The following is a 10,860-nucleotide window of genomic DNA, read 5'->3' on the forward strand; positions in this document are numbered from 1 at the left end:
GGCTCCGATGACGTCGTCGAACCGCTTGCCCTTCCAAAAATGGCGGCGGCCCTTCCGGTTGTAGCGTCCCCCGGGGTGCGCGCGAAGCTCTGCCGGCGTCGCCGGTGCGCCCTGCGTGGGGAATCCATCCGCGGAGATCCTCCACGGCCGCGGCAGCTTCGCCGCCGGCGGCACGTAGAGGCCGAACCGAGCGAGGTCCTCCGTCTGCCCCAACATGAGGCTCGACGGCCAGTGGCTGCCCGGTGCCGCGCCGTCGGAGTCCGAGTCGCTGGACGCCATCCCGCGAAGAGAACGCCGGTGTGAAGAGAGAGAGGAGGGGGGCGGGGCGGTGGAGGAGGTGGCCGGTGTGACCAAACGCGCCGCGCAGGGCGGGTTTTATAGCGCCGGGCGGATTTAATGCGGCACGGAGGCGCCGGGCCACGGAAGACGAGAGGGCGGCGGGCGGAAGACGAGACGGCTGCGCGGAAGACGAGAGGGCGGCGCGCGGAAGACGAGAGGGCGGCGTTGACCGCGAGGCATCGGGGCACGTGGGGCAGGCGAGGCGGCTGCTGGCAGCGCGGCAGGCGTGCAGCGCGGCAACGGGAAGCGGTGGGCAGGAGGCGTCGGGGCACGCGGGGCAGGCGAGGCGGCAGCGGGCAGGGGGGCAGGCGGCAGCGCCTCAGCGGGGGCGGCCGACGCGACGCGACGCGGCGGCCGAGGCGGAAGTGGTGCCGCAGGCCGAGGCGGAAGCGGGGGCGGCCGATGCGGCGGGCGAGGCGGAAGCGGACGGCAAAGGCACTAGAAAGTTTGCCGTCAGCGGCGGACGGCAAAGGCCTGCCGTTAGCCACTTAACGGACTGACAGCACAATTATTGCCGTCCGCTCTCTTTGTCGTCCGCTGCAGACGGCAAAGGGCCTTTGCCGTCAGCCGCCAGGAAGCAGACGGCAAAGCAGCTGTTTACCGTAGCCTTCTTTGCCGGAGCCTTTTGCCGTCAGCGGCTGACGGCAAAGGTCTTTGCTGTCCGCCGTTCGAGCCTTTGCCGTCCGCGGCTGACGGCAAAGGTCTTTGCTGTCCGCCGTTCGAGCCTTTGCCGTCCGCCGTGGCAGACGGCAAAATAACTGTTTCTTGTAGTGTTAAGTTCATAAGAACAGAGTAACGCATTAGGCAAGATGACATGATGTAGAGGGATAAACTCAAGCAATATGATATAAACCCCATCTTTTTATCCTCGATGGCAACAATACAATACATGCCTTGCTGCCCCTACTGTCACTGGGAAAGGACACCGCAAGATTGAACCCAAAGCTAAGCACTTCTCCCATTGCAAGAAAGATCAATCTAGTAGGCCAAACTAAACCGATAATTTGAAGAGACTTGCAAAGATATCAAGTCATGCATATAAGAATTCAGAGAAGAACCAAATATTGTTCATAGATAATCTTGATCATAAACCCACAATTCATCAGATCTCGACAAACACACCGCAAAAGAATATTACATCGAATAGATCTCCAAGAACATCGAGGAGAACTTTGTATTGAGAACCAAAGAGAGAGAAAAGCCATCTAGCTAATAACTATGGACCCGAAGGTCTGTGGTAAACTACTCACACATCATCAGAGAGGCTATGGTGTTGATGTAGAAGCCCTCCGTGATCGAATCCCCCTCCGGCAGATCGCCGGAAAAGGTCCCAGGTGGGATCTCATGGGTACAGAAGGTTGCGGCTCTCCTGGATGTTTTAGGGTACAAGGGTATATATAGGCGAAAGAAGTACGTCGGTGGAGCTACGAGGGGCCCAAGAGGGTGGGGGCGCGCCCTCCTACCTCGTGGCCGCCTCATCGCGTCTCTGACTTCCACTCCAAGTCTCCTGAATTGCGTTTGTTCCCAGAAAGATCCTCACGAAGGTTTCATTCCGTTTGGATTCCGTTTGATATTCCTTTTCTGCGAAACACCGAAATAGGCAAAAAAACAGCAACTGGCACTGGGCCTCCGGTTAATAGGTTAGTCCCAAAAATAATATAAAAGTGCATATTAAAGCCCATTAAACATCCAAAACAAATAATATAATAGCATGGAACGATAAAAAATTATAGATACGTTGGAGACGTATCATAGTATTGTAAAATATGTTTGAAATGAAAAAGAATTAAATGGAAAACACAAAACTAAAAGGGAAAATAAACCATAAACCCAAAACCCCTAAAAGCCCCCAGCCCCCCGGCGCGTGCTCGTGCCACGTGGTGGGCCTTTGGTCCCGGTTCGTGTTGAACCGGGACTACGGGGGGCTTTAGTCCCCACCCTTTAGTGCTGGTAAAGGTCCTTACGAACTGGGACAATAGCCCGATTCTGCACTAGTGTAGATTGGAAGTACTGGGATGGAGCCCGCACGCACAAGTTACCCTGGTTTGGGCCTTCGGAGAATAATACCCTACATAGTTCTTCTTGTTATTGAGCACCGTTCGGCCTGACGACCGAATAGTTGCATCGTTGTGGGCCAGTCGGCCGAGCCTAGTCTTCTTGTCGAGAGACCACATCATGTTGATGGTATCAAGCACACATCAATACTTCTATTCTACTTTGATTGTGGTCATTTGGTGGGGAGGCATCCATTTTTTGACGATTTTGTAAGCGGTGGACTCTCCATTAACTTCATTGCCGCAAAATATTCGGTCATGATGGAAGCTATATTTATTTTTCTGACTTCAATGCATTTATTTTCCACACTACTTATTTACTTTGATTATTGGTTCCTGTGAATGAATCTATCTATTACTACCTCCGTCCTGGTTTATTGGTCCTCATTGTATTTTGTGCCAAACTTTGACTATAAAGTTCAATAACAATATGTTCATGTATGTCACCAAATACGAATCCAACGATATAATTTTTGTTGACATGCATTAATATTTTGTTAGTTAAATCTTTGGTCAAAATTTGGCACAAATTATAAAGGGGGCCAATAAACCAGGATGGAGGTAGTACATCTTAGGACACTCCCAATGTTTCTATCATAGCACAATTTCATAGGTAAAAATTTGATGTGGCGCCTAATTAATGAGGAAATATAAAACAACCATAACCTAATCTAAATATAGATGTGAGCACCAAAATCAAGACATTTGATAACTTTTCTCTCACAAAAGACATTAAATGAGGATAGTTTTAGATACAACACTAAGATACAGTACACTCGCATTGCCATATCTAAATTTCTATTTAATTCCATTACATATAGTTTAAGAAATAGTGCGCTAGGACTGCCCTTAAACCATAGTAAGGAAATGCATCAATGTTCGTAATAATGAGTAGGCTAGTATTAACATAATCTTGAAATTAATGGACTACTCACTTACTTTGATTGTGGGTTCCCCTACATGGTTATATGTCGAGGTGATCTTTTCCCCATGCATGTGTTACGTGTTGCGTCAACATGGTTGCATGCTCGGAGAAATAAGTTAACAAGGGACATGCTGTTTTTAAGCTCGAGCTCAAGTGAATAGTAAAATCAATTTTTTAAATAAAAAATCTATTTTTTTGTGGCAAACATTGACAAAAGTTTTCAGTGCTCACCCAATTTCACCATGGAATGACATTCGTGGAAGTCAAGGGAAAAAACAAAATCCATGCTCCAAAATAGTTATTTTCGAACGCAGTTTGGAGTGTTGCTTTTGTTTTTCTGCAACAACTTCCATGAATGTCATTTGATGATGAAATTTTGCAGGAACTCAAAACATATGTCAAAGATAGTTGGAAAAAATGAGAATTTTTCTAATTTGTTTTAAATATTTTTAGATTTTACTGTTCATTGTGAGCTCAAATGAGCCCGCGAGCAAAAGATAAATTTTAGTTAATAAGGGTCATCTGTTTAGTTACATAGACTTCTGTGTGATAGACCCACCATTAAATTCATTGCCACAAAATATTCGATCATGAAAGCTTTTTTCTATTTTACATTTTATTTTCGATACTACTATCAAGTGAATCTATCTACATCTTTCCGCAAAAAGAATAAAAAAATCCATCTACATCTTAAGCCGTCGTAAGGACACACATGAATGTTGGTAATAATGCGTACGCTAGTATCAATATAATCTCAAAATTAATAGAGTACTCATTTACTTTGATTATGTGTTTTCTTGCAAGGTTGTATGTTCACGTGGACTTATTCTCGTGCATGATTACATATAGTGACGACATTGTTCCATTGAGAGAAATAGGTTACTAATGATAACAATAATCATTTGTTTATTTATATAGGATTTCCAAATGATAGACCCGCCATCAAATTCATTCCCACAAAATATTCATGATGGGAGCTATATTTATCTTCCTTAATTTAATGCATTCATTTTTCATACTACCATCAGTTGAATCTATCTACTGTTAGGTAAAGCTCCCATCTCAAGATTTTAGCGAAATTCGTTGCGGCCTTGTGTGGGTGCCCTTGCGTTCAACGTGGAGTTGTTTGCAAAACAGGAACTCACAAGGGACCAAACCGCCATCAGAATTTCCAAATAAATAGCCGTCAAACCTTCTTCCCTTTCCCATCCCGCTTCCCGCACCTTCCACACGTTTCTTCTCCACCGCCCCCCGCGAGTTAGCGAAATTGCAAGGCGAGTCCTCCAAGTTTCGCGATGGACGCGCCCGGTTCAGGAGCAACAGAACCGGTCGAGGAGGACCGGATCGAAGAACCGGCCTGCAACTCCAACGCCTCCTCCCCGACCGCTGCTGCGCCGCCACCTCCACCTCCCCCCGCGACGCCCCTCCACCTCGACCAGGCCGGAGGCGGCGCCGATGGGTCGAGCCCCGCCACGGTGGTCGACCCCCGGAAGGGCAAGGGAATCTCCACCATTCCTTCTCCTCCGAGCTCCGCGAGCAGCAGCAGCAGCAGCTCCCTCGACTTCGGCGCGGCCTTCGGAGACGAGGTCGGGGAGTCGAGCAAGATGGGCGGCAGAAAGGCGCGGGTGAGGTGGAGCCACCCCGTGGTGGCGGAGACGAGGGAGGTGCCCGACGCGGCGGCGCATCCGTTGGACTTGGACCCCAAGCTGGTGGCCAGGCAGCGGCTTATCGAGCGGCTGATTGAAGCGCAGGCGGCCGTCGACAAGGAGCAGCCGTTCGACCCCAACACGGTGTTCGAGCAGACGGTGATCGAGCAGCTGATTCAAGAGCAGGCGGCCGTCGAGGAGGCGAACAGGCGACGGGAACAGCAGGCGGCCGTCGACAAGGAGAACAGGCGACGGGAACAGCAGGCGGCCGTCGAGGAGGGGACCAGGCGATGGGAACAGCAGGTGAGGGCCTCTGCGACGTGCTCTTGTTGTTTCTTGGAGTTCTTGGAGTCTCTGGAGTGCGTTCTTGAGCGTTTCTTGGTTTCCTCTTGAGCAGTACAACTCGTTGCGCGCGGAAGAGGCGATGTACCAGAAGGAACAGGTATGAGCATGAATCATGTTGCTTGCTGTGGTCTGTCAAAATCATGGGGTCGGGGATGATTTAGCAGTAGAAACGAAATCTCGGGCAAATGTTGGGGACAGTTTGACGATTAGGCATTTCCTGATTAGGCTCTTCTTGCGGTGCGTTATCAAATTTAGAGGTAGGCAAGGATCTTGTTGTGATTATTCGCGACTGTTCAAGATTTACGTGTCCAGGCTTGTGCTAACTGATTCTTCTATTTGGTTTGGTATATGATAGCATGTTTTGCACTTTTGCTGCAAGTGAAAAATGTGGGGGGATATGAGGATCATGTCTTGGCAGTGATTGCTGTCATATTTTGGCAAGAAATCTTGATGCCAAAATGTATCAGTTTCCAGTGTAGATGAATGTCGTTATAGGGGAAGTTTATCTGAATGTTTTCTCGGGATTACTTGGCCAGACGTACATCATCTGTTGCCTGAAAGCCTGAAACTGGCTCTGAAGCCTCAAAAGTCAATTCATATGAATAATTGGCAAGAGTAGAAAGGATTTGGATAACTCAACAATTCAATCTTGTTAGCCCTTTCACCTTTGCTAATCCGAAATGTGATCTTGATGCTAATTCTGTGGAGCAGGAGAAACTATCACAAGTACAGGTTGTGGTAAAGGTGACACCCAAGCAGGACAAACTACCGCAAGTAAAGGGGAAATCGATCTGGAGTCGGGTCAAGAACAAGGTATGGCCTGAATCTTGTCCACTCTTCTCACTTGTGATTCTTGGGTGGTATGACCATATGAGCATTCTTGCAGTTACCTAATTTTTGTGCATAGAAAGAAGAACCAGGAATTTTTGGTTTTTGGTTTCTGTTTGTTCCTGTTAAATTCTTGGACCTGTTAGTGTAATCAAGGCATGAAATCTTGGTTAGAGTGATACGCGGCATCATAGAATATAGGAGTAATCTTGGGCAAATGTTGGCAGAAGTACACATGTCCTTGTTTCTTGTGGGTCTTTCCACAATCTGGCATTGTATTTTGAAGCAAATGGCTATCTTGTTGAAACTGTTGTCTGATTACTGCAATATTTTGGTAACAGAGCCTGAAGTCGAATGTATGGCTTCCTTTGTAAACAGATGCTGTTATCAGAAACTGTAATCTAGACAAACATTAGTTCAAGGCTGCATAACTGAACATAATTCATGTAAATCATTTGCCATTTACATGCAAAATCAGCGACCACTTTAGGATTTGGCGAGAAGTTTCACCATTTGGTTCAGAAGTCTCAGAATATAATTTCATATAAATAGTTGCCCAAAATAAAGAAGATTTGGACGCACACGTTTTGTGCTCTTGCTATACATTATTGTTTTTTTTCCTTTGACCGGGAAAAGGAAAAATAAATTGATTGGTTGTTTGTTAATTCCATTCGTTTTCTATTCCCTTATTTCTTGTTTTGAAATACTCAATCTTCTTGTTGATTCTGTACAATTGTAAGACTGGCAGGATGATGTATGGTCTTTAACTTTGTTTTCTTCATTTCCTGTCAAATAGATTTTTTGTGGAAAAGTAAGGGAAATATGTTCGGAACATGTGAAGCACCAGGTTTGTCTCCATTTTGCCTAATGGAATGTTCAAAATGGAAGTGCAAGAAAAATCAGGATCAAAGCCCTATATCACAAGATACTGTGATTAGTGGTTCCTGTACAATCAACTGTTCAGAAGGATTATTTTCTCTTTTATAAATACTAAACTGTATGTTGACTCTTGGTTGTGATTGATGGGACCTGAATCGTACTTGTACTGTTATTGAGTTTATCATGTGTTAATAGATATCTTCTTGTTTTCTTACTGAACAACAACCGATCAGTATTAATGATGAGATTATATACTAGCGGTTTCAAACATTTCCAGAGAACATGGAAACCTGAAAATTTGAATGAAAACAAAATTCCCATCACATTTTTAGATATGTTGTTTCCATGTTCAACTCAGCGTAATTTGAATTCTCATATTTGTGTGTTCCTTGCAGACACATCCCATCACTGAAGTCAGAAGATATCATAAGCTTGCTTCTGACGAGGCGAACCATCTTGATGCCTATTCGGAATATCGATCGGTTATTGGAGATGGGGAGTGTTTCTACAGGAGCTTCATATTTTCATACCTTGTAATCATCCTCCCCTCTTTTCCTTTCATAGGATGTAGGTTTAGTTATTTAACTTTCTCTGTTTTTGCGAATGTACAACAGGAGCAAGTTATTGATAGGCAGGACACACATGAGGAACAGCGTCTCCTTGATGTTGTTCAAAGACTGTCTACGCAACATGCAAATCTTCGATGGAACTCTGAGTTTTCCAGGAGCAGCAGAGTAAGTTCTCGCCTTCTCCATACTTGTTCTTTCTTGGATAAACATGCTTGCAAGGGATGATTCTCTTCAGGTTACAGTACACTTGAAGAAGCATCTGGCATCTCACTATCTTTGTTTGTCATTTGCAGGAGATGCACAATTGCTTAACAGTAGTGGCATGCCATCACAGTGTTACGCACTGTTGGCAGAAACTCAAATTTGAAGTTTATTGAAAAGTTAACAACCCGATTGTAACAACGGCCTTAAGAAAATATACTTGCAAAGGAACAACAGCAATATAATAAGGAAATAACATAATTTTATGCTTGTTTGAGCACTACAACAATGCACACCTACCGGTTATTATTGTATAGCCACCTCACTGTTCTATTACTATGCTATAGTATATGCTTAGTGACTAAAGCTTCTCAGGCGAGTTGTCTTAGCTGTGTTCTTTTATATCTTGCTACTGATCAGTATTCTGTATGTATCATTGTAACCTATTACATATGATTATCAAGTACGAATTATTCAGTCGCTGCTTCTTTCAGGCATTTAAGGATCTGATCAAGAAAGTGATGAGATGGAAGAAACATGGCAGGCGGAACAGCATGGAATCAACTAGCAGGTTCTTGACTCGCTTGGTTTTCTGCAATTCCATCATAGTATTGTAGCCAAGTGCATTCCATCTCACTGACATAATATGTGCCATTTTTAGCAACCGTAAAGAGAAACTTCTCGAGTTCTTCAGCAAGTACGATACGACGCTTGACAGTGAGAGAAACACCCTTGAAGTCATTTTTCCTTTTGTTCATCATACTTCATGTTTCTGACACATTTTCTTGGTAGTCTTCATTTTCCTCAGATTAGTAGTAGCTATCGAGATATGCTCGCACGAGGAGGTGTATGAACTGCTTATACCAGGGCTCAGAGGAAATTACAGTCTGGAAGATGTCAGTGATTCATATCCTCCCTTACATTACCTCGTGCTGATTTCCAATGCATCCATTCTTGGATACACGACACTCAACTTACCTAACCTGTTGTTGTTCTATGAACAGTGGTGTATTCGGCGTGTCACTCCAGCTCGTCGGTTCACGGATCATGTTATGATGGTGGCCTTGGCCACAGCGCTTGAGGTACCCCTCAGGGTGGAGCGAGTCCGAGGAGGACATGATCCAGATATCTACACTGTTCCTGGAGTTCTCTGTCCGAGAGTGACCCTGCTGTACTCCGGAGATCACTACGGAATCATCTACCCACGTGCTCCTCCTGCTGAGAATTCAAGTCATCAGGCTTCCTAGAGAGAACATGGTGTTGATCAGGCTTCAAGCCAACAGACTTCCCAGAGAGAACATCCTGCTGATCAGAGTTCAAGTCAACAGACTCCACTGGATTAAAGTTGAGTTGGGCTGCTGCCTATGAATGAGAGTATATCCGAGTTTAGTGGTAGAGAATTAGGGGTAGACATAGCATATACACTTGTGACTTCTTCTTTGATAGGAAGAAAAACTTGTGTTGTCGTTTGAATTGTTGGCTGGTATACGGTGAATCTTCTTGTGTGATCACATTGGAACTCCTTCATTGTTGGCTGGTATATAATAGATCTCTGATGCAGAAATTCAGCAGATTTTGCTAGGTTAATAGTGTTGAGTTAGGCTGCTCCCTACATATGAGTGAATACAGTAATGAAGCAGAGATACTTACCTGTGTATTCTTTCTTGTGTTGGCAAAGATACATACTGCTGTCTGCTGATGCCACTGTTGATTGATCAGTTTGGCATATATACGCACTGCTGGTGCTAAGGATGAAATTAGTTTGACATACAGTAATAAGGCAGTCGTTTGATTAATTTGTATGATTGGTTCATATGTGCCAAGCTTCTGTTTCTGATTCTTTGTATCTCTGCTGGCTACCCTGCCCTGCCTGTGTCAGAATTTGTTTTGTATTCCCAGAATTTACTCATATTACCCCGCCTGCTTCTGCTTGTGAAGCTGTTTGAATCACAACAACCTGGCTGGTACTACTTTGCAATGTACCATAAAAACTACTCCCTTCGTCCCATAATGTAAGACGTTTTTTGACACTACACTAGTATGAGTTAAAACAACTTGAATTTTTTTTTGAGGATTTTAAAACAACTTGTTGTACCAATTGATTCAGGCATATATCAGCAGAAGCTGTAGAAACCTATATCTTTGCACATGTGGTGCCATCCAGGGCGTGCTCCAGCTCTGGCATAATGTTCAATACATTAATACAATCTACAAGAAGGGGAAATGGCAAAATGACATTCAAAAAGTGTTCATGCTTCTGAAAAAATGTTTGTGGCATTTTTAAAAAATGTTTGTACAATGAAAAAATGTTCGTGGCATTTAAAAAAATTCACAGGTTCCAAAAACATATTCATGACATTTTGAAACGTGGTTATACAATGTTAAAAAAATCTTTGAATATTTTTAAAAAATATTTCATACAATTTAAAAAGCTCGTGGCATTAAAAAAATGTTCACATCTGTGATATTTTTATAAATATTATCCAATGTAAAAAATGTTTGTGTAATTTAAAAAATGTTTGGTATTCAAAATAATGTTCATGTGTTTCAATAGTATGTTAAGTGACTTTAAAAATATATGTTTAAACAATGTAAAAAATTGTTCATCGTATATCAAACAAATGTTCAGCGTGTGTACAAAAAAATTATAATGGGTATTAAAAAATTTGATATGTATTAGAAAAAAAAGAAAGGACAAAAAACCCCGATGAAAACCATAAAAAACACAGAAAAAGAAAAAAAAAGGAAAATAAATGGAATCTTCCTCAAACCGATGGAAGGTTCCATGAACAATCCTTAGAACCTTCAAGAAAATCGGTTCATTAAGTCAGCCCACTAAGACAACGCATCCGCTAGCAGAGTTGAGGCAGAGCTAGGTCTCATTATCATTAGAGAGATTTTAGATACTTCTCATTCCTTTGCATCCACTAGTGCAGAACCGGGCTTTAGCGCCGGTTCGTAAGGGCTTTTAGTGCCGGTTCTGCAACCGGCACTAAAGAGTGGAGACTAAAGGCCCCCCTTACTACCGGTTCGGCACCAACCGGCGCTAAAGTGCCACCACGTGGCACGAGCCA

The 10,860-nt window shown here is 44.0% G+C and overlaps 1 protein-coding gene across 2 annotated transcripts; it reads left to right on the plus strand.

The window, feature by feature from the left end:
• The first annotated feature begins 4,342 nt into the window (after positions 1-4,342).
• Positions 4,343-9,350, plus strand: LOC123143328 (uncharacterized). 2 transcript variants are annotated; one of them, XM_044562208.1, is made up of 10 exons: positions 4,361-5,267; positions 5,362-5,406; positions 6,021-6,122; positions 6,934-6,984; positions 7,412-7,549; positions 7,631-7,750; positions 8,281-8,357; positions 8,448-8,503; positions 8,579-8,682; positions 8,791-9,350. In XM_044562208.1, the coding sequence occupies exons 1-10, from the start codon at positions 4,614-4,616 to the stop codon at positions 9,031-9,033; spliced, it is 1,590 nt and encodes a 529-aa protein (XP_044418143.1). In that variant the 5' UTR covers positions 4,361-4,613; the 3' UTR covers positions 9,034-9,350. The 2 variants fall into 2 exon arrangements, with proteins under 2 accessions (XP_044418144.1, XP_044418143.1); XM_044562209.1 differs by lacking the exons at positions 8,281-8,357; positions 8,448-8,503; positions 8,579-8,682; positions 8,791-9,350 and adding an exon at positions 7,879-8,269 and having other exon boundaries at positions 4,343-5,267.
• The last annotated feature ends 1,510 nt before the right edge of the window (positions 9,351-10,860 follow it).

The sequence above is a fragment of the Triticum aestivum genome, chromosome 6D (assembly GCF_018294505.1).
Source record: "Triticum aestivum cultivar Chinese Spring chromosome 6D, IWGSC CS RefSeq v2.1, whole genome shotgun sequence".
NCBI lineage: Eukaryota > Viridiplantae > Streptophyta > Magnoliopsida > Poales > Poaceae > Triticum > Triticum aestivum.